Genomic DNA, 22,822 nt, shown 5'->3' with positions numbered 1-22,822 from the left:
ATTACGATTTTTCGTCATACCTTTTAGTGAAATAATTTTTTAATATTTATTTTTAAAAAATCATACAGTTGCGTCTGTTCATTGTAGAGTTGTGTCTTTTACCATAAAAAAAATCATATGGTTGCGTCTGTTCAATGTAGAGTTGTGTCTTTTCACCATATCTTATTCACAACTTTTCGTTCCAACAGTTATATTTATATAAATGTTTATGTCTTTTGAACTATTTGTCTCTTATTAGATAACTAATAATTAAATCAAAATTTTTAATATTTTTTTTTTTAAATCATACAGTTGTATTTGTTCATTGTAGAGTTGTGTCTTTTACCGTAAACAAATAAATCATCCGGTTGCGTTTGTTCAGTGTAGAGTTGTGTCTTTTCATCATATCTTATTCACAACTTTTCGTTCCAATAGTTATATTTATATAAATGTTTATGTATTTTGAACTAATTTTCTCTTATTAGATAACTATTAATTAAATCATTGTTAGCTGACACAAAGTTTGAATGATTAAATCAAAAGTTTTAATATTTATTTTTTAAAAAATCATACAGTTGTTTGTTCATTGTAGAATTGTGTCTTTTACCATAAAAAAATCATACGGTTGCGTTTGTTCAGTGTAGAGTTGTGTCTTTTCACCATATCTTATTCTCAACTTTTCGTTCCAATAATTATATTTATCTAAATGTTTCTGTATTTTGAACTATTTGTCTCTTATTAGATAACTAATAATTATATCATTGTTAGCTGACACAAAGTTTTCTTTTCATGCTGAAACTAAATAATATGAACTTTAATATCCAATATCCAACATTATTCTATAATGTAACTAAAGATTTTAGAAATGATTATAGTAACAGAAATATTTAATCAATTTTAATTATGTAATTTAAAGTTGTGTTTATTTATCTTAAGTCTTCAGAAAATATGTGTTTTTATAAATTTAACTATTCAATATTTTATTTATAGAAGTTGTGTATTTTTTTCCTAATTTTTGGTTGATAAATTTTCACCCAAGATGAAATTTATTTTACTTTAAAATTTATTTTATCAGAAAGTTGTATTTACTTATTATAATCTTTTGTTTGATACTTTCACTTAGGATCACTTCGTCATCATATATGTTTATTAGTAATATAAATAACAATAAATGTTATGATACTTGTTACTCTCTACTATAATTTTTAATAAAATATCTTATTCTTATAATACATACAAAAGAATTTATAATATTGCCTCTATTCATTATGCCTTTTCATTTAATAATTTTTAACTTAGAGTTGTATCTTTTTACCATAATATTTTTTTTTAATATAAGTTTTCATTTTGATAGTTGTGTTTTTTTAAATTGTAGTTATATACTGTATGTTTAATATTTATGTATTTTTAGCCCTATTTATTATTTTTCTTTTTTTAGATAATTTTTAATTGTATTCTTATCATATATTTTCAAACTATGTTGTTACTTTCAAATAATTTCATAATATATGATTCTAAATATAAATTTAACTTTTTTTTTATGAAATACTTCCCCCGCGATATTGCGGGGGTCTGAGTCCTAGTATGGATTAGAATTTTGATTAAAAATATGCATTAATTATGCAAAGAATTTTATAAAACAACTCCTAACCTCTAAAATGACAACTTATTAATACGAGAAATAGCATATTAGCATCCTAGTTTGTTTTTTTTTTTTTTTTTGAAACTAGCATCCTAAAGCGTTATATAAATTTATTCCAACCCTAGTTATATAAATTTAACGCTTACAATGACCATATATAAACGCTTTATCTATGGCATTACTACAATATTTCAGGGATAAAATTGCATACAAACTAAAATCTAAACCTACCAAAAAAAAATTGTGCAGTTGAGGTCTGTGAGATATGACAGGGTGTGCACATGTGATGTGAGTGACCCTACCAACGTTATGTAGACCATTTCCATTTGGGTTCACATTGCATTGCTTCTTACATCTCATTTTTTTTTTTTTTTTTCTCTTTTGAATTCGATGAAGAAGAATTTATATCCAAAACTAAAATTAGGAAAATTTAGGATCAATCACAAAGCCCTCGAATGAACCCATTATTAAGCCATTTTATCCCTATGTCGCTTTCGCTTCACCAAACACTTCATAAATGCTTGTTTTAATTTTGTTCTTTTAATTAACAAACAATACCTTTCTTTTACTCCAAGGAAAGGACAAAGGTCTAATAATTATTCTATTTTATCACAAAGCAGAAGATTTGCTATGAAATTAATATTTAATTTAACAGTTGTAGATATACAATCATACAAAGAACAACTGTTATTAGTATGAGCAACGGATGTGTTTTACTTAATACTATAAAAAAACGAATGAAAACAAACAACACTTTAATAATTGCCGGAATGGCATGAGACATCATGATAGAAACATGCGACCTCCGTTTCAATTTGTTTTCAATTTTTAATCCTACTACTAATCATGTAATTTGTGTTGGTCCAAATCATTTCACATGAAAGAAACAATCTAAATATCAACTTTTGAATATTTAAAACTTTTGTGTTTCCTTTCCTTGAACAAACATTCACAAGTTAGTGTTGCATTGAGCCATTACCGTGGACCGTGGTGGTATACTATGTAATAAAACGAAACCATTAGGTTAAAAACGAGATGAAATGATAAAGTTAGGGGGTTTTGTTTTGCAATTTCTTCAAATTTTGATCACGAATTGAATTAACTATAGCAGCAGCAAGTTGATAACTCTAAAATTTGTCTGTTTCCTTGTCACTTGTCAGTGAGTAATACAGAGCCTCGAATGTCATATTCACACAGGGACCTTCGGTTAACTCCTTTTATAATCTCTCTCTCTCTATCACTTCCTCTCTCTCCTTCTCCTTGCTCTCTTGGCCATGGTGATGAATAGTCAAGCTTTCTTGTTAGCATTAATTGCATTACTTGCGACCCAATTGCCTTCTTCAGTAATAATGGCTAAAGGTTTATTCTTTTTCGATTTTCCTCTGTTTTCTTCTCTTCAAAAGCTTCATTTTCATAATCTTGTGATGTTAATGTTGAATTCTGAGCTTCTGGGTTTTGTAAATTTTTGTTGCTTTCTTTGACTAGATTTTGAGTTTCTCGATGGGAATTTGCATAGTTCTGGCTCATTACAGCTGCTTACATGCAAAATACTCTGTTTTTGAATTGAAGTCAGATCTTGAGAAAGCATAAAAATTGAAGCTTTCTGATTCAAGCTTCAAAGCTATTGTTGTTAAGAAAGTTAAAAACTTGAAACTTTTGGACTGATCTTTATAGGTTCTGAAACTTAAACCTGGTTTCTTCTTTCTTACATGACACTAATGTAAATGCTGCATTGTTGTTTGTGTTTAGCAGATTGTCCATTAGATTTCAGTTCATCAAATTTCACACTAGTAGCTTCTGTGTGCTCCAACATAACCAACAGAGGCAAATGTTGCCGCTACATGAACGCTTTCGTTGCTGTATCCGTGGCTCGTTACGCTAACTTGTCAAGTAATCTTGGAGTCACATCAGTTTTATCTGAAACCTGCATTGCTTCCATCTCTAGAACCATGGAGCAGTACGGAGTCTCGAGAAACGCTACTAGTTTCTGCGGTTTAGGAACCAAGATCCTTGTTAAGTATGACTGTGAAGGTCGAACCACTGTAAGACAAATGCATCAGTCTCCAGAGTTTGGACATGTTTCAAGAAACTGCAGACTTCCACTTTCCTCTGGAAACCAATGCAGGAAGTGTTTGAATTCTGGCATCACTTACCTTCGTGATCTCATTGGTCCAGAGACTAAGAACATTACATTGAGTACTTGTCGTGACGCAACTTATGCTACATTAGCAAGCCGAATTGACAATGCATCAGCTCTTGAGCTTCTTGGTTGTTTCTTTCAAGTGACAGAGCTTAGCATTCCTTCAGGTTAGACACATGACTGCAACTTTTCATAGTATCATATCAGTTTTTGAGCAGTCTGTTTTTGTCTGATCTACAGAGTCATTTCCACCTTTGGCAAGTCCAGAACCTTCTCCAAGCACGGTTGGTGGTGCTATTAGCCCAAGCAACAGTGATTCTCAAATGACTACAAGTAGAAGCACCAATCCATATCACTTGACAATGGTCCCAACCATTGGTATTGTTGTTACAGCTGTTGCTCTTACGATGCTCGTAGTCTTGGTTATTCTTATCCGTAAAAAGAACCGGGAACTCGATGAATCCGAGAGCTTAGATAAAAAATCAACAAAATCAATTCCTTCTTCCCTGCCTGTATTCAAGATTCATGAAGGTGGGAAAAAAAAACTGAGTTCTTTGTTTTGTTATATCATACCAAAGAAAATGACTTGAAAAATCTTTTTATCTGCAGATGATTCTTCTTCAGCTTTCAGAAAATTCAGCTACAAAGAAATGACAAATGCAACGAATGATTTCAACACGGTGATTGGTCAGGGAGGTTTTGGGACTGTTTACAAAGCTGAGCTCAGGGATGGATTGATTGCAGCAGTAAAAAGAATGAACAAAGTTTCTGAACAAGCTGAACAAGATTTTTGCAGAGAGATAGAGCTTTTAGCTAAGTTGCATCACCGTAACCTTGTTGCTTTAAAAGGCTTTTGCATCAACAAGAAAGAAAGGTTAAGAATCATATATACATTGATTTTTGCCTTCTGCATGTACCCTAGAGTATTCATTCTCATCTTCTACTATTTTTTTAACCAATCTTCCAGGTTCCTGGTCTATGACTATATGGAAAATGGCAGCTTAAAAGATCATTTACATGGTAAGTATATGCTTCTTCTACCTTACCTTAAGAAATTCAGAGTGTTGAAAACGTTTCTTCTTTCAATATTTTTCTTTGCAGCCACTGGAAAGCCTCCACTAAGTTGGGGAACAAGAATGAAAATCGCAATCGATGTGGCAAATGCTTTGGTAAATATTCCAAAGTCTTTCATCCACATTTCCTCTGTAAACTGATTTGATAATATATCTTTTACAGTTTTTGGTTCTTGGCTGCACGTTGTTCTCTCCTCCAGGAATATCTTCATTTCTACTGTGATCCTCCTCTCTGTCATAGAGATATCAAATCAAGCAATATATTACTGGATGAGAACTTTGTCGCTAAGGTATGAGGAATCAAGCAATGTAATATCTTAGCAACATCTTTCATGTTAGAGAAACCTTTTTGACTTGGCTAACTAATGACGTTTCCTTGGTTGCAGCTTTCCGATTTTGGCCTTGCACATTCGTCTAGAGATGGCTCTATTTGCTTTGAGCCAGTGAATACCAATATCCGTGGAACTCCAGGTTAGGGAAAGACACTGAAACAAAATAACTTTACTCCTTTTGATGGAAACTGAGTTTTAAAGATTTAAAAGTTCTTTTCAGGCTATGTAGACCCGGAATACGTAGTTACGCAAGAGCTGACAGAGAAGAGTGATGTGTACAGCTATGGAGTTGTGTTGCTGGAGCTCATAACCGGGAGAAGAGCAGTTGATGAAGGCGTGAACCTTGTGGAAATGTCTCAACGGTTTTTGTTGACGAAATCAAAACACCGGGAGTTAGTAGACCCAAGAATCAACGACTCTATTGATGATGGTGGAGTAAAACAGCTTGAAGCAGTTGTGGCTGTTGTGAGATGGTGTACCGAGAAAGAAGGCCGGTCTAGGCCATCTATTAAGCAAGTCCTGAGACTGTTGTGTGAAAGCTGTGATCCGTTGCATAGTGCATTCGCTAAAGCAGTTGAGGGAGAGATAGGCTGGGATAGTAGGAAGAGAAGTAACTTGAGATTTCAAAGAGGTGATTCCAGGGTTTTTGGTCCATCATCTAGTACAACTTCGAGGTCACATTACAGCCAGAGTTTACCTCACTCTCCAATTAATGGATTCTCTTTCTGAGTTAAGTCACTTCTTCTCTATAAGCTGAATTGAAAGTTTACATATATTTTATAAAAATTATGAATTCATATTGAAAGCTCTCTCATACTCTGCACTCTTAGTTAGATTCAGCTCAAAAGATTTCTACATTGTAAGTTTCTGTAATCTCTCCTGTACAGTAGAACTATCTTCTATTACATATTAAGTCTTCAAATGTCTTCCTTTTGGGTGATGTTGTATCACATTACCAGGGTCTTCTTGCTTTCATTCCACCTTCTTACCACGGACCAGTAAGGGTTCTTCTCAAGCATAGTGTTTTGGCCAGACATGGAGGCTGCTTCAACAATTCTTTCACCTGAAAATTCAAGAAGCAGTATCAGTTAACAATACCATCAAAGAGACAATAGGCAAACATTTAGACAAACACAAAACGTATTAATAAAAAAGTATCTCCAAATAAGTAACAAGGAAGACTTTTCTACCTCGCTGTTCTGGGATTTCATAATTTCAGCCTGCAACACAGGAAACCTCAGTTAAAAAACTGAGCCAGCTAGCTAGAGTCTAATATGCAGAAGCAATAAGAAGGCAATAAATGGTTGTTTAACAAACCTGTTTTTTCTGCAAATCTTGATTCAGTTGTTTGAGACTTTCAATCTCGGCTTCCAGTTCCAAGGTATAAGCCTGAGGTTAACCGGAATATCGAAATCAATATGAATGTTCTTGAAAAGAAAACGGTAATGCCAGTTTAGTTAAATGAACTCTTTACCTGCTTTCGAGCTCTTGATCTAGCGGCTGATTCACGATTCTTGATCATTCTCTTTTGCCTTCTCTCAACAACCTTCTCCAGGCCCGTATTGCTTCTTCTTCCTCGACCAAACACATAAGGAACTGGTGATGACCAAGTGTTATTTTCTGCACTGCTTGTCCCGGGAGAAGTAGCTGCAACAGTAACCCCTGCTCCTCCCATATTACTGTTAACTGGACCATCTACACCAGCGTCAAACAAACCTCTGTTGACCAAATTTACAGGCGCAAATGCTACATTCGCTTGTTTTGGGAAAATGGTTGGAGGCAATCTCTGATATGGGTGCTGCTGCTGCTGATGTGGTTTCTGCTGCTGTTGCACTTTTCCACCCACTTTGAGTCCTAAACCAGGTGCTTGATTATAGATCATAGAATCATTGTTGCCGTTGAAAGATATGCTGTTTTGATTCGAAATCCAAACCCCAAACCAGCAGCACCATTGTTAGCATAAAACCCACTACTGTTTTCATTCTGTTGAGTAGAGTTAGTATCTTCTTTCACAACGCCAGCGCGGTGCAAGAAATCCTCTAAAGTCATTTCCCCTAAAGTCTGTTGCCTCTCAGGCACATCAGTCCTACTATTCCCATTACTACCATCTTTCGAATTCAAGTGTTTCCAGACCTCATCTACAGTCTTCTGACTAAGCGTTCTAGGCAAAGTCAACGAGCCTTGTCTCTGTAGAACATTCCCACCTGGAACGAAACCACTAGGTCCCGAGGCTGCAACCGAATATGGGGTAGTAGTCATAAAGGCTTGAGCTTCTTCAGCAGTCCATATGTTCTTCAGTAGCTCATCCATATTCATTGACCCAAAATCTTTCCCTGGCTCACCTAAGGTGCTCTGAAGCTCATCAAACGTTAAGGAATATAACGAAGACTGCCTCGCCAATGGCTTTGAGTGGTAAGTATTACACCCATTCCCACCAGAAGAATCACCTCCTAAGTTGTCGAAATCTATATGAGTACCCATGCTTCTCTTCTGTTTTCACAAGGAATCCACTTTCTTCAGTCCAAAAAAAACAATCCTTTTTAGCTTTACCTAAAAGAGAGAGTAAGACAAGCCAGTTGGGATCAAACTGAAAACATGTAATAAGAGTAAAACAACCCTCTCTGCGTCACAATCATAAGAGCAAGTAAACACCAAAAAAGAGAGAAACTTTCATATATATGTGTAAACTTTAGATACTTTTAGCCAGGAGCAATAAACAGATCACAAACATTCGACCCAGAGAGTAAAAACTGGATCCTTGGTTTCAGAGAAATCCAAAACAAAAACAAGACTGAACCAATAGTTTTGACCATTTCTTGAAAGTTTTTGAAAGAACCCAAAAGGTAGATCAAGAACATGACGGATCTATTCAAGATTCCTGAGTAACACAACAAATCAGAACATAAACCCTCAAAAAAAAAAAAAATTGTTGGAGAAGAAGACTCATAACTCTAGTTCCAGTACTAATAGTTTCATTACTACTACTCGATTTAGAACACACATATACACACAAAAACAGATCAGATAATATGAATCGGACCAATAAAAAAAAAGGTAACTATACACAGATGATGATAAGATAAGATAAAGACAGATTCCAAGTAAATGAAAAAAAAAAAAAAAAGGATTAAAAGAGAAGCTTCACCTAACGTTTATTGGCGATTGCTGAAAACGGAGATTTGCTGAGGGGGGAGGGAGACGACAAGTGTGCTTGTAGTAACCTCGACACGAACTGCCATTTTAAGGGGTTGAGTTTAGCTTTTTCCTCTTAAGGGTTTTTTTAAATATTTTAATATATTTTTAGATATTTTGTGTTCCTTTTTATATTGGTAGTACCACAGCTAGTAAACAAAATAAATATCTCGTTTTAATTATTATTAAAGTTTTGTTTTACAAAAAAATTGTCACTTACTTGAGCTGACATCCACGTTCGTGTCTATCCAATAAGAAGCTGTAACGTGTGAGATAGCTTTAGTCGCTGATGGGTGTTCTTGCATTCATTCACACAATGGAGATTTAGTTTAGTAATTAGTAGAGATCCACATTAATCTTTTGAGATGTTACTACTTAAGTCTAGGGTTGGTTATTACCTGAATTAACCGAATTGAAGTTTAGAAAGGTTCCTTATAAACTATTAATAGTAGTATATTTTCTCTATAAAATTGCGTCCTGACATACAAAAATTTATAAAATTATGGTATTGTTACTCATGTTGGACGTTCTTGAACAGAAAAAAATAGGGATTATTATTATACACATAAATGTTGTTGAAAAAAAAAAGGCAGAAGTGTGGCAAGTGATTCTTTTGGGTCCACTTACGTAGTTATATATCTAAGCAAGCAACCCAAAAGAAGAAGACTGTTGCGTCGAGTTTAATACAATTCACTTCCAAATATGGAAATTTGCCCTCTCCCTCATTTGGTAATTGGTGACTTTGGTGTATCTGATTTGATTTCTCCTATATACATCTTTATACATTAATTTGATAACTTATTTAAAAGAATTAGTCTACTTTTGTGTCACGTTGGCCTGGCCAGCGTATAGAATGAGCATCAAACCATGATAGACTCCACCATTCCACCTTCCTTTTTATATATGATCATTCCTATCATAATGTTAAACTTTCTAACATTTTTTCTATCTAAAGTAGCACTAAAATAAATTTTATAGATAATTATATCACACATTTCACAAAAAATTCAAAATAGCATTAGTTGACCCAATTACAATATTTTAAATTAATTTTTAGAATTTTGTTTTTATGTTTGGGTTGCGGATTTTACATTTAGAGCATTAATTTAAAAGGTAGAGTTTAGCGTTTAAAAATTTATTTTGAAACATGATGCTATTCTTAGAATTTTAGAGACAATGTGCTAAAATTAGAAATAAAACTAATTTTTGTGCCATTTGTGAGAATTTTTTGTTTTATGTGAATTTTTTTAATATATTCACTTGTGAAGATAATATTCATGAACTCAAAATACAGACTAGTGATCTTCATCATATCATACATTATGAAGTTAACTAAAGATGATGGTATAGTAGATTTTGGAACCCATAATGCTTATAAAAATTAATAATAGTGTCTACAATTATTTATGATTGTTTTAAGTTGTGCCGACAGGAAAAAAAAAACATGACATGCACTAGAAAATGTGTAATACAATAGAATAATTAGAGAGAAAAAATAAAGAATTTAAAATATAAAATACAAGAATCAGTAAAATCAAATATTACACAATTTATCTATTTGTGGTTGAATTTATATAATTATTAAGTTATAATATTATTACTAGAAATGTTGAATTCTCTTAAATTTACATTGGCTTAAATGAAAAAAAAAACTAGAGTTTTATAATGTTTATAAAAAAAAAATTGGCTGATAATTGTTTCTCTTCTAGGATTCAGAAACGAGTTAAAAACATTTTTTTTTGTAAAAAGGGAGAGAAATTTCTTATGAACCTTTACTTAAATAAAAATTTCCAGTTTCAAATGAGTTTTTTTTTTTACCATAGTAAGAGTGTAAAACTTATTTCTGAAAAAGGCATATAATCTTATGAAAATTGACAAAATGCCATTTAAAATTTTCACCAAAATCTTGAAAAAAGTAATCTCATTTTTAAAAAAAAATACTTGAGCTTAGAGTGGTTTAAAAGCTTTTACACCATCAATTTTGGTGTTTGATTTCCCAAAATTGTATTTTCATGTAAATTCATGGTGCAAGACTAATCAGAAGTTGAAGAGTGATGCATGTAGTAATCTCGAAAGTTGAGAATAAGACTATGCTTCATTGCCTCATTATGACGCATATAAGAATCATCAGTGAAAATTGCACATTGTGAAACTTGTGGAGAGTCATCTCTTTTCATCCTACCATGTAATCCCTTCTTGGAGTAAGGTGGTCTGGACGTCTGGTAGTACTATCTGATACTTGTTTAATTGAATTCTAATTGGTTTCCATAAAGCAGCTTAGGTCTTCCACATTTTAAACACTCACTATGGGGTAGTTCGAACCCGGGCGGAAGTAACATGAAGGATTACAAAAACCACCTAGCTACTAGCTAGGCCAATCAAAACTTCGAAACTATACGTGGCGAACTCAGGCTCTGTTGATGACCCATAAAACTAGTGCATTGACTTTGAAGCTAAGCTCTGAATAATCAAAACATTCACATCACATTTCTCATCTTTTTACTAAAAAATTAAATCAAAGTCGTATGATACAATCAAATAAAATCAAAACAACAACATTAAACCCAACACACAACATACCAAATCAATCTAACGACAGAACCTTCATTCATTCATTAAATCCTCTCCAAAAAGGCAAAAACTTTTCTCATCTCATCCCCTTGATTCCTTCTCTCGTTTAATGGGTGTTTTGTCGAATCTTCGAGGACCCAGAATTGGAGCTGAATCAGGAGGAGCCAGTGCCAATGGCTCTCCTTCTTCATCATCATCTTCACCATCTACATCAATCAAGCGAAAGTTGTCGAATTTGTTACCAATCTGCGTTGCTCTGGTAGTTATAGCCGAGATCGGGTTCCTGGGTCGGCTCGATAAAGTCGCTTTGGTCGATACGTTGACCGACTTCTTCACCCAGTCTCCTTCATCACTCTCGCAGCCTCCTCCGGCTAGATCCGATCGGAAGAAGATCGGATTGTTCACGGACCACTGCGAGGAGTGGTTGACGAGAGAAGATTCAGTTTCTTATTCTAGAGATTTCACTAAAGATCCAATTTTTATCTCTGGTGGAGCAAAGGTACTGCTCTGTTAAGATTGGGTTTGTTCTGTTCTTTAGCTTAATCTTTTATGTTTTGATCATTCATTCCTTTTTAGGCTTAAAGTTAGAATCTTAATTGATTGTTAAGTCTAGAGAACCTAAGTACGTTAACAAGTTTCTTATTTGTATTTCTGAATTGGCTTATTGATTTCATTACTGTCTCTCAAATGATAGGACTTTCAATCGTGTTCTGTGGATTGTACATTTGGAGATAGTTCAGGTAAGACACCAGATGCTGGGTTTGGATTAGGTCAACAACCTGGAACTCTTAGTATAATCCGTTCCATGGAATCAGCACAGTACTATCCAGAAAATGATCTCGCTCAGGCACGACGGTGGGTAAGCACAATCTCAACAGTGCTTTAAACGTGTTTCCATGACATTTTTTTTGGCTTTGGTAGGATGTGTATATAAAATGGGGCTGTTTTGCTTTTCATCAGGAGAGGTTATGATATTGTGATGACCACTAGTCTATCATCGGATGTTCCTGTTGGGTATTTTTCATGGGCGGAATATGATATTATGGCTCCAGTACAGCCAAAGACCGAGAAAGCTATCGCAGCTGCTTTTATTTCCAATTGTGGTGCTCGGAATTTTCGTCTACAAGCACTTGAAGGCCTGATGAAGACTAACATCAAGATTGATTCTTATGGTGGTTGTCATCGGAACCGGGATGGAAAAGGTAACGTAGAAGTTAAGTTAGACATTGGAATACAAATGAGCTGTCAGTTTGATTGTTTTTAAATTCATATAGTTGACAAGGTTGAAGCTCTTAAGCGATACAAATTCAGTTTGGCTTTTGAGAACACTAACGAGGAGGATTATGTCACTGAGAAATTCTTCCAATCGCTAGTTGCTGGTATGTCTCTGTTAGCATATCTTACAATTTCTTTGTTGCTTATGTCATTAGACAAAGAAGTATTTGTTTTCCATAAACAAGTTTTTCAACATTTTCCTCTCAGGATCCGTCCCGGTGGTAGTTGGTCCTCCAAATATAGAAGAATTTGCACCTGCTTCAGACTCATTCCTTCACATTAAGAGTATGGAAGATGTGGAGCCAGTTGCAAAGAGAATGAAGTATCTCGCAGCTAATCCTGCTGCTTATAATCAGACACTAAGGTTCAGTTTTTTTTCTATATATGATTGTAAATATATGTTGTAATAACTTCATCTTGAAAGCTTCATGCTTCTGTTTTGATTTAGATGGAAGTACGAGGGTCCTTCAGATTCTTTCAAGGCACTTGTTGATATGGCTGCTGTACACTCTTCTTGCCGTCTCTGCATTTTCCTGGCCACGAGGGCCCGAGAACAAGAAGAGAAAAGCCCGAATTTCAAGAAACGGCCATGCAAATGCAGCAGGGGAGGATCAGACACAGTTTATCATGTTTTTGTTAGAGAAAGAGGCCGGTTTGAAATGGAATCCATCTTTTTAAGGTAAGAAAAGCTTACCTATTTCACCACTTAAGCAGAACACAGGGTAGGATTAACGGGAATATTGTTTTCGGGGAACCTTTTTTTGTCCAATCCAGGGGTAAAAATCTGACTCAGGAAGCTCTAGAATCCGCGGTTCTCACCAAATTCAAGTCTCTTAAACATGAGACGGTTTGGAAGAAGGAAAGGCCTGTAAGCTTAAGAGGAGACAGTGAGCTTAGAGTACACAAGATTTATCCACTTGGCCTAACGCAACGACAAGCTTTGTACAACTTCAAATTCGAGGGAAATTCGAGTCTAAGTACTCACATTGAAAACAATCCTTGTGCTAAATTTGAGGTTGTCTTTGTCTAGTTTCATTCCTATGAATATGTTTCAGCCTTTTTAGGTATCAATATCATCATCTCAGCTGTGAAGACATGTCCATGTGCTGGAATCTCAAAATGCAAGATTAGATGAACTATAACTAAAGGTTAATTTAGTTATGACATTGGTGAATGCATTTTGTTAGGGAGGTCAGAGGGTCTCTATGTATATTGTTCTGACATTGCAGATGAGTTTGTTCTTCATTTATGTGGGTCAGTGCAAAGAAATGTTTGGGATATAGAGGAATTTGATAATTTTGACTCTTGAGAATATTTCGTAGGTACCTTTATCAGTTATCACTGTTAAATGCGTAATCACAGTTTTCTTCCTATCAGTGTTGAATAAATTAGACTCAAAAGAAATAATTAATGGAGTATTTGTTTATTTCTCTTATACTTTCTAAAAGTTATATGAGCCATGAGCAAAATATATACATACATAGACATGAATGCCAACATATATGATTAATTATTAAATCTAAACTAATAGTACTATTTTTTTTGTTCACAATATTGTTTTGACGTACGTAGTTAACTTTTAAAATATATAAAACAAAAATATATTATATTGGTTATTTAATAATTAAATCATCAAAGTGATAAACACAAACAACGCAATATAATCTAGAACGACCAATCAAATTTTGGAGTCGTTTCAGAGAGTTAGATTTACATTTTTTTAGAATCTTTAAAACGACCAATCAAAATTTTTTGATTTATTAAAAAGTCAACAAAGTTAGTTATATTTGTTATATTTTTGGCGCATGATTTATATACTGTATATCAATGAAAAAAAAGATTCGGTTTATGAGAAACACAAACCCTCTTCGTCTAGAATTTTTCAAGTTATGAGTGGAAACAATATCGTTCCAACCATCATAGATTATGTATGAATGATTCGATTTTTTGGTTGCTCCTCAAGTTCTTAAATATTATTTGACACTGATCTCTCTCAAATTCTCTATTTCAGGTGCATGAAAAAATCGAACGGTGTATTCAAAAGTACATGAGTTTGGAACAAACCATGACTGATCTCTATGATCATTACCAGATTCGTCAAAATATCACTATAGCAAGTAAGTTATATCAAAAAGATAACACAATTGGGTTTCAAAATCGGAAACAAAATAACTCAAAAGTTTTTTTTGTTTTTTTTTTTCAGTTTGGAAACAACTTGAAAGAGAGAGTCCAAATTTTTTCAAAGTATACCACAAACGATGTGAATTGGCTCGTCATATAGATAAATTAAATGATTTACTTTCTCAGCAAATGTATCTGATGAATAAATTAACTGATCCTACTACTACTAGTGCTACTGCTACTGAACCACCAGGTACCTGATTAGAGATCAATCCCTTTTGTTTATCGTTTTAAGACTGTTTTGTATCTTATGAAGAAGATATTGGTTTTCAAATAATGTATTTTGTAGTAACAAAGTTGCATAAACCTAATGATCATCACGATCATGATCAAGATGATCAGATTAATGATGATTGTTTTGAGTTGAATGAATTTGATATTGGAGATGCTTCATTCTCTTCTCTCGATCCGTTTGCTACAACTGGTACGTCATTAAATATCTTTTGTAGTAACAAACTTGTTAGAACTTAATGATGATCATCATCATGATAAGAAGATCATTAATTTCTTGAGTTTATGCAGCAAAGCAGTAAGCAATCCCATGTTTTAAGATAATTTCTTGATTGTTTCAAAGATTAGCGATTTTGACAAAAGCAGTAGTGAGCAATGTATCAACAAAATATTACATTTGTTGGAATCATGTGTAATATACTACTAATGTTACAAAGTCCCACATCGGAAGAAATTAAACAAACTTTTCTTTCTTGTATAAATAAGTTAAGCTACTATGTTCTACGTCGAGCTTAGTAACGTTGGCTAGTGATCCGAGTGGAGACAATAAAGTTGATGGAACATTGTGTCGATTTCATTCCAAGTCGGTAGTTGCGATTCGGTTCTTGAGTCAGACACAACTAATTCATTTCTTGTTTATGAATCAAGCTTAGTTGTATGTAACCAAACCACATATATTCAGTAGTGAAGAACGAAGTGACCATTATTTTATTATCTTTTGAATCTCTAGTTTACCTATATATTCAGTGGTGAAGAACTTGAACGAAGTTAAGAACATCTTCATTTCCAGTGACGATCTCGTTGGCTTCACCCATCTCCGGCAATCCCCAATCGAAGAAGTAAAGCAAATTCAACAATGCCAACTCAACAAGCATGATTCCCATTGTCATCCCTGGACATATTCTCCTACCAGATCCAAACGGTATAAGCTCAAAGTTTAGTCCTTTATAATCTATGGAACTGTCGAGAAACCTGTCAGGGTTAAACTCATCTGGGTTCTCCCATAGTTTTGGATCACGAGCAATCGCATAAGCGTTGATAATGATCTGTGTTTTCGCAGGAATGTCGTATCCTTGGATCTTGACATGAGACAATGTCTCTCTTGGAAGCAAGAGTGGAGCTGATGGATGTAACCTGAATACCTCCCTGACCATGAGCTTAAAGTAGTGAAGTTGGTTTAAATCTTCTTCTGTGATTCTCTCCTTCTTGTCCCCAAGTGTTGTCCGAATCTCGTCTTGCACTTTCTTCATCACTTTCGGGTTTCTGATCAGCTCGGTCATTGCCGATACCGCTGTGGCAGCGCTTGCGCCAACTCCTGCTAGAAATATGTCCTTTGACATAAAACCAAAAACACATATGTTAATGTTACAAGATCTATAACCACGGCAGAATATAAATATAACTTGAAAAAAGACTTATTATATTTTAGGTTTACGTACCGAGATCATCCCTTTGAGATGATCAGTGGTGAACTTGAAAGCATCTCCATCTTTCTCTTGCTTCTTCATCATATCGATCATCACGTCAATGATATAGGAACTTTCTCTTCCAGGCTTGAGATGATGATCGAGAATTTTCTGAAAGAAAGCGTCTAATTCCGAGAAAAGATTCTTCAACTTCTTGTTCTGACCGGAGATCCGGTCGATGAGCCTACCGATTCTTCCGGGAAAGAAATCAGAGAACAGAGACTCTCCTATGAGCTCATCAGACTTGTGCACAAGATCAACGATCCTATCTTCATCGACGAAGTCACACTCATAGAGATTGATCCCGAACCCGATCCTACACACTATGTTTCCGATCAAAGTGAAAAGGGTTTTCTCAAGATTCAGCGGAGATCGTTTCGTAGCAAAATCAGAGAGTTTCTTGACACACAAGTCGTTCTCTTCCTCTCTGATAGACCTAAAAGATTGAAGCTTTTTCAAGCTGAAGAGCTCGACCACCGAGAGCTTCCGCATCACTCTCCACTCTTCACCGTAAGGTGCGAACCCGACGTCTTTGAAGTTGTAAAAAGTTGCTCTGGTCCCGGCCGTCTCTGGTCGACTACAACACTCAAGATCGTGGATTTTTAGAACTTCTTCTGCTGCTTCTTTCGAAGAGATTACCACCACGGGGACGAATCCGTATTGGAGAAGCACCACTGGCCCGTACTCGTCGGAGAGGTTCCGGCGTTTCCTGGGATGTAGTTCCCGGCGTTGGTGTAAGTTTCCGATGATCGGAAGCGTCTTTGGACCAGGAGGAAGCTTCCATTTCGAAGATCTGAAAATGTTCAAGAAGATTAAGATAAGGGGTAAGAGGCAGAGGAAACAGAGGAAGAGTGACATTTTTTCTTGGCTTTCTTCTTTCAAGAGGCTAAAATAATCTTCTTTTATGTATGCCTTTGAAGGGAAAATTATTATTCAACTCTAAAAGTCACTGTCCGCTGTTGCATGTAGACTTGTAGTGTCACTGTCGATAATAATGCACGAAGACTAACCAAAACTCTTTTACTTCGACTTTTAGTAGTGGTTCGATTGATTAAGTTAAATATTGAAATCTTGACTCAATACAAACCAAAAATGTCCACCCGGGCTTTGCGGAAATATAAATCATTATTTTGTTAAAGATTTTTAGACTATACAAGATTTATTTTTAATAACAATGTACCGCAAATAGTTTTTCAGAATCAAACCTTATTTTTGGTTAAAAAAAAAAAAAAAAAAAAATCAAACCTTATTTTATTTCGTAATAATTGCATTTGTTTCATTAATACAATTGTCCTGCACATACCGCAATTGAACTATACCGTACTAACAAATATTTTGTCCCACACTACTAAATTCATGGTTGCCGTTCAGACCCTAAAATTCTATAAATTGTGTGAACTTAAGAAAAAAAACGTTTGGACTTTTGGACAATTATATGATTAGTTATTATCAAATACTAGTTTATTTTTAATACGAAATCTACATTTATGAAAGGGTGAGTTACTAGAATATTACATAAAAGCTTTCTTTTTACAAAAGTAACACACAATTGTTGGTAATTACTAGAATAAACTCTGTACCCATACTACCCTTGAAACTAGTGTTAAGAAAAAACGTAATTACGGCTAATGCCATTAGTGGAAAAAAAAAAATTGGGAACTGGGAGAAAGTCTACCGATTCTTTGATGGTATATTTATATAGGTGGCTGATTAAAGGTGTACGTCAGATATATTTGGTACACTTAGTTGTAGTCTTGGTACACTTATCGGTCAACATAGATGGTACACTTAGTTGTAGTGTTGATACACTTATCGGTGGACGTATATGTGTATCAAAAACTAAGTGTACCAAAAATATTTGACGTACACCTTCAACAGTCAATATGACCTAAAAGATATTTATGGTAGACTAATGGCCTGTTGCGACAGATTTATGCGACAGACCTCATCCTTTACAGATATTTTTGGTATACTTTGTTTGTTTCTCTCAATAGTTTTCGTAGTGTATTGGTAGACTCTAGTCTGTAGTAGATTTAGTAGGCATTTTTGACAACTGTAAAGTCTTACCAGAATAATACGAATTTGTTTGAGCTGACAAAGACAGTCTAGCGTTGCGATAGACTTATTGGGGATAGATCTAAACACGTTTGCTGTTCTTCCGATTAATGGTGTTGATGTAATAAAGTTTGTAGCAGATTCATCAATCGTGTTCTGTTTATCGGCCGGAGCAAACGTCTTTTTCCTACTCAGCTTCGGAAATCTTTCCTCTGGGTTCATCCATGGAAGAGCAAGATATCGTTTCGGAAATCTATATAACTCACTTTTTTAAGGTTTTTAATTTAGAAATCAGATGTTGAGACGAAAATATATAATAGTTGAGTAAAAACCCCACAAGTGAAACCAAAAAAATAGACATAAGTCGTGAAAAAATAAAGTGAGGCAGGGGAAATTAGGGTTTTCAGTCGTATGTTAGAGGTAGAAGACGAGGATATTCTGGTAATTTCGGGTTCATTAAACTTAAAATCGAATGTGTACATACATATAAACGTGTACGTACATATGAACTTATACATACATAATGTTCTTGAGATTAGTGTACGTACATAACGTTCTTTTGCTTAGTGTAGGTCCATAAATCCGTTTTAATGAACAATATTATTGTAATTTTGTAGTCATCTTCAGCATATCTTCTTCTATAACCCTAGCTAATATTGTCGTTGTTGTTCACCGGAAATGGAACAAGTAAGAGATGTTATTAGAAAAAGTAAGAGATGTTACTAGAACAACCTATGTAATTCGTAATTGTTTATTTATTTATTATATTTTCGAGAGGTAATGAACAATAACCACACAAAATTACATTTTAACTTGAGAGGGTAATATTAGATAACATAAATATATAATACTCAGTTCAACTAGGTACAACTAAATATATATTTAGATTTGCATTTATATTTAAAATATGAAAATGATAATTAAGGTTTATACAAATTTCTTTACATATTGAAATATTAAAGAACTATGTTTAATCAACAATACAAGAATTAATCACTTTCTAATACATACTATAGTTTTCACATAAAACACTCTTTATAGTATAAGGAAGACTTAGTAAGTGATCACCTCAAATGAAGCAAAAGAGGTGAAAACCAAGTTTTTATGAACATTGTGTTATGGCTTTACTTGTATATGCTAATTAATAGTGATAAATTTTGTGGTCAACTACTAATTAACAATTTATATTATAGTCCAACTGGAAATACAAAAAAATGCAAAAGTTCAACTATGAATACGAGAGTACAACTGGACAACTATGGAGTCACAAACTTTCTGATTGAGTACCCTACAAACTTTTTGATTTCCTTGAAAATGCGAGGGAGTGTTACAAGAATGGACTCACACCGCACTTGTGAGCACACTAATACGAGACGACTTGTGGAAGTGTCGAGGTGGTGGTGATGAAAGTGAATTGAGTAATCGGTTTTGAGGCTTTATCTAAGGAGAATCCGTACAAAGATAAAAGACTCAACGAATCAGCCAAGTGAGGGGAAGCCAGACACACTTAGAAGAAACACAAGAACAAGACGATGTTTTGAAGCAAACGATAAACCGATTTTTTTTTATTACTTAGAAAATGTGTCCATACAAAATGCTGAACCAAACGGTCATAAAATACGCAGAAAAGGAAACTAGATATGCGAAGTAATGGAGGAGAACGTTGGAGTTTCTAGCTGTTTGGCATTGATGGTGGAGCATTGACGATGTTTGGTATAAAAGAATACAATTTACCTAGGTATTCAAGCTCGAAAAAATTCCCAATGCGTGTAATGATAAAATCCCTGGGTTTATAAGATCCATTTTCCGGGGAGGATGACAGAATGTGAGATATTGATGTTTCGTCAACAGCAGCAGAACTACCAAACGCCCTTGCAACATGACTGTTAAGTATCGATCTCCTGTCCCTATCTGACTGTATTACTGATCCAAGTGCTATAGACGATTCAACAATCGCCTTAAAACTGCTGAAGGTTCAGGAAATGGACATACTATGTACACTACCTATAAGAAATAGAAGGCAACAAGTATCAACAACTACACTTGGTAGAAGTATACTAATCTCAATTAACATATGTATTTCTCAACTTATACTTACCATACAAGGGCTCCCTGAGCCTTCTTTCTGGTTTGTGTAAAACGCAAGCTTTAGGCCTTTCAACGCTTTTGATAAAGACTTCAGATAGCTACTCACACATTCCACCCATTCGACAAAGACAGAAAATAATCGCTGAGATCCCAGAAGCGATGTGTTATTGCTTTCAATCTTCATCGATTGAGGGCAATCAAGCAGAACATATCAAGATGAGGATAACCTTCCAGCGCCTGTTTCCCTTTGATTTCCCAGGCTCTGTGGCAAATGGGTTCCCAGTCTACACGTCTCATAAACTATGCAATAAAAAAATAAATCAAAAGAAATGATGAGAAAATGTCAGAACTCCTGTTCCTCTAGAAACATTTTTTATCAGAAACTAATTCCTATCATGTTTGAGCAAAACCTCTTTCACAATTGATAAACTCGTCGACTCACCAGTTCCAAGTTACTGGAAGAAATCACAAAACTTTACAAACCAATCAAACTAAGATGCAGAGACAATCCCTAAAAAACCAAAGTTCTCTTATAATCAAATCAATCCCTAAAACCCAATATCCATATAGTCATAAGACTCATAACACCCAAATCATATCGTGAATTAAAAAAACAACTCACCTTAAGAGCATGAACAAGCCCGGAGATTACTGGGTTAGCTCAGTTGGCACACGTTCATTAGACATTAGCTCAGTTGGCACACGTTGATAGAGCATTAACAAGAGGGGAAAATAAAATACCTGAGCAAGTTCATATATTTCACAATTGCATAATCAATATATGAAACTCTATCATCAAGATAAAATATCAATACATAAAAGGTTCCTCATAGCTAAAACTCAGGTAATACAACAGAAGAACTAAACTCTTATGATTCCAGGACAAACATAGAACCTCATTTTCCCAGCATTTTCCCAGATTACAGAGCCTGAGACTACCACTATCTAATCTTTATAGCCATTAGGAAAATCAATTCACCATAAGTAAAGCAAGTGATTAAAGATAAGACTTACGAGTAAGGTTCTCAGTGTCATCATCAAGCCTTTTGGTGTTGAGAGATGTGTCACTTGATGCAGCCTTGTTGGTTCCAGCATTGACTAAATCCAAACAACACAAACATAAAATCAAATGGTTCCAGCATTGACTAAATCCAAACAACACAAACACAAAATCAAATGTTAGATGGAAGCCATAACTGGAAACAACAATCACAATAGAAACAACAACAAAGACTCAAGAACCAAAATCAAACCAGCAGAAGTAGTTAAGCTATCGAACTAATATGAACAACAATCAAATCAGCAATACAAAAACATCGGAAAGTTCAATTGAAAATCACAATAACCCCAAGGCGTTGAAAGCTAAGTTACATCTATTGAAGCTCAATCAAGGAAATAATCTAGAGAGAGGTCTAAGAAAGCTCTAAGATAGGATCAAACCAGAACAAAGACAATTAAGTAAGAAAAAAAAAAAAAAAGAAGAATCGAACATTTTCTGACGGTCTCGATATTGGCGCCAGATTGACGAGCGGCGTTGACAGTTTTCTCGTCACGCTTGGCTTGATTTTCTTCGGCTTGGTGTAAGTCTTCTTCTTCCTCTTCTTAGCACCACCACGGAGAGTCGGAGATGGAGCACGAGATGAAGCGTCGATTCCTTCTGGATGTTGTAGTCGGCGAGAGTGCGGCCGTCCTCGAGCTGCTTCCCGGCGAAAATCAAACGCTGCTGGTACGGTGGGATCCCTTCCTTGTCTTGGATCTTCGCTTTCACATTGTCGATGGTCTCAGATGACTCGACCTCTTGCGTAATGGTCTTCCCCGTTAGGTTTTCACGAAGATCTGCATCTTTTTGAGGCTACGGCTGCACCCAAGATGATTTTTTAATTCAACCAAATTTCATTATAAATGGCAAAACACACAAGCTGGTTTAGAAGTAATAATCAAACTTCCCCTTTTTAATAAGGGAAAAAACCCGAAAAATACGCCATCTAATTTTTTTTTGGCGGTTTAATTCCTCTAGTTATTATATTTCCCAAAAAATACCTAGTTTAATTTCAGTTGTCTTTAAAAACTTTCATCTTATTAATATTGGTAGATCCATACTTAAGACATATCGATTGTTAACTGTAATGATGGAATTGTTAACTATGGTTAAAATTTACACCTACGTGTTTAATTAAAAATAAATAATGACACTGTTGCCCTCTTCTTCTTCTCTTCCACAAATCGATCTGTAAACTATGAGCCTTTTGCTGATACAGTACCACCCTGTTACTAAGATATAACAAGACAGGGACCTATTACCTGATCCAATCAGAAAGGCCAAGAGAAGCTTTCCAGTAGATTGAACCACACGTGGCAAATCAGCTCTAAACAACAACAGAGGAACTGCTAACGGAAGCAAGAAATTCAAAACTACAGCAAAAACAGGAGCTTGAGAAGAAATGACCCCTAGATTGCTAGCTGCAAGCCCAACTAGAGTGCTGACCAACACACCACTCATCACAGCTCCGACCTTTGTCTTCTCCGACCTGTTACAATCAATCACCACCACTTGCGAATTTTCATTTCTTAACTCCCATAGAAACAAAAATTAAAAC

The 22,822-nt window shown here is 34.9% G+C and overlaps 5 protein-coding genes and 1 long non-coding RNA gene across 12 annotated transcripts; 3 read left to right on the top strand and 3 right to left on the bottom strand.

Annotated features, from left to right (window-relative positions):
* Positions 1-2,568: 2,568 nt before the first annotated feature.
* On the top strand, positions 2,569-6,088 carry LOC104758305 (putative receptor-like protein kinase At1g49730). 4 transcript variants are annotated; one of them, XM_010481142.3, is made up of 9 exons: positions 2,569-2,980; positions 3,374-3,928; positions 4,002-4,292; positions 4,371-4,635; positions 4,729-4,781; positions 4,863-4,930; positions 5,035-5,124; positions 5,221-5,305; positions 5,387-6,088. In XM_010481142.3, the coding sequence occupies exons 1-9, from the start codon at positions 2,896-2,898 to the stop codon at positions 5,893-5,895; spliced, it is 2,001 nt and encodes a 666-aa protein (XP_010479444.2). In that variant the 5' UTR covers positions 2,569-2,895; the 3' UTR covers positions 5,896-6,088. The 4 variants fall into 4 exon arrangements, 2 of the variants coding, with proteins under 2 accessions (XP_010479444.2, XP_010479443.2); XR_002036359.2 differs by having other exon boundaries at positions 2,674-2,980; positions 4,998-5,124; XM_010481141.3 differs by having other exon boundaries at positions 2,745-2,980; positions 3,371-3,928.
* Positions 5,889-8,447, bottom strand: LOC104758304 (ABSCISIC ACID-INSENSITIVE 5-like protein 4). Its single transcript, XM_010481139.3, is given in 6 exon segments — positions 5,889-6,229; positions 6,357-6,386; positions 6,484-6,555; positions 6,641-7,086; positions 7,089-7,716; positions 8,312-8,447. Coding segments are annotated over 5 exon segments (1,185 nt in total). The 5' UTR covers positions 7,648-7,716; positions 8,312-8,447; the 3' UTR covers positions 5,889-6,151.
* Positions 8,448-10,820: 2,373 nt separating this feature from the next.
* LOC104758303 (putative fucosyltransferase-like protein) lies at positions 10,821-13,516 on the top strand. 2 transcript variants are annotated; one of them, XM_087496248.1, is made up of 7 exons: positions 10,821-11,428; positions 11,624-11,788; positions 11,890-12,131; positions 12,204-12,308; positions 12,412-12,568; positions 12,653-12,883; positions 12,979-13,516. In XM_087496248.1, the coding sequence occupies exons 2-7, from the start codon at positions 11,763-11,765 to the stop codon at positions 13,232-13,234; spliced, it is 1,017 nt and encodes a 338-aa protein (XP_087352374.1). In that variant the 5' UTR covers positions 10,821-11,428; positions 11,624-11,762; the 3' UTR covers positions 13,235-13,516. The 2 variants fall into 2 exon arrangements, with proteins under 2 accessions (XP_087352374.1, XP_010479440.2); XM_010481138.3 differs by having other exon boundaries at positions 10,825-11,428; positions 11,624-11,784.
* A 577-nt stretch (positions 13,517-14,093) lies between these two features.
* Positions 14,094-14,918, top strand: LOC109129957 (uncharacterized). Its single transcript, XM_087496931.1, has 5 exons — positions 14,094-14,132; positions 14,216-14,321; positions 14,408-14,578; positions 14,675-14,809; positions 14,908-14,918. The coding sequence occupies exons 1-5, from the start codon at positions 14,094-14,096 to the stop codon at positions 14,916-14,918; spliced, it is 462 nt and encodes a 153-aa protein (XP_087353057.1).
* Positions 14,919-15,168: 250 nt separating this feature from the next.
* On the bottom strand, positions 15,169-17,007 carry LOC104759888 (cytochrome P450 71B28). The gene is made up of 2 exons (XM_087496241.1): positions 16,056-17,007; positions 15,169-15,947 (listed from the first exon to the last, which is right to left on the bottom strand). The coding sequence occupies exons 1-2, from the start codon at positions 16,938-16,940 to the stop codon at positions 15,360-15,362; spliced, it is 1,473 nt and encodes a 490-aa protein (XP_087352367.1). The 5' UTR covers positions 16,941-17,007; the 3' UTR covers positions 15,169-15,359.
* A 2,665-nt stretch (positions 17,008-19,672) lies between these two features.
* Positions 19,673-22,151, bottom strand: LOC104758301 (uncharacterized). Of its 3 annotated transcripts, none has more exons than XR_015587651.1 (5): positions 21,716-22,151; positions 21,240-21,323; positions 20,848-20,966; positions 20,236-20,525; positions 19,673-20,141 (listed from the first exon to the last, which is right to left on the bottom strand). It is a non-coding gene; the product is annotated as an uncharacterized LOC104758301 (long non-coding RNA). The 3 variants fall into 3 exon arrangements; XR_015587652.1 differs by having other exon boundaries at positions 21,240-21,370; positions 21,716-22,137; XR_015587653.1 differs by lacking the exon at positions 20,848-20,966 and having other exon boundaries at positions 21,716-22,137.
* Between the last annotated feature and the right edge of the window lie 671 nt (positions 22,152-22,822).

Source organism: Camelina sativa, chromosome 17 (assembly GCF_030686135.1).
Source record: "Camelina sativa cultivar CO46 ecotype springtype chromosome 17, ASM3068613v1".
NCBI classification, from domain to species: Eukaryota; Viridiplantae; Streptophyta; class Magnoliopsida; order Brassicales; family Brassicaceae; genus Camelina; species Camelina sativa.
This window is presented reverse-complemented; position numbering and strand designations above follow the sequence as displayed.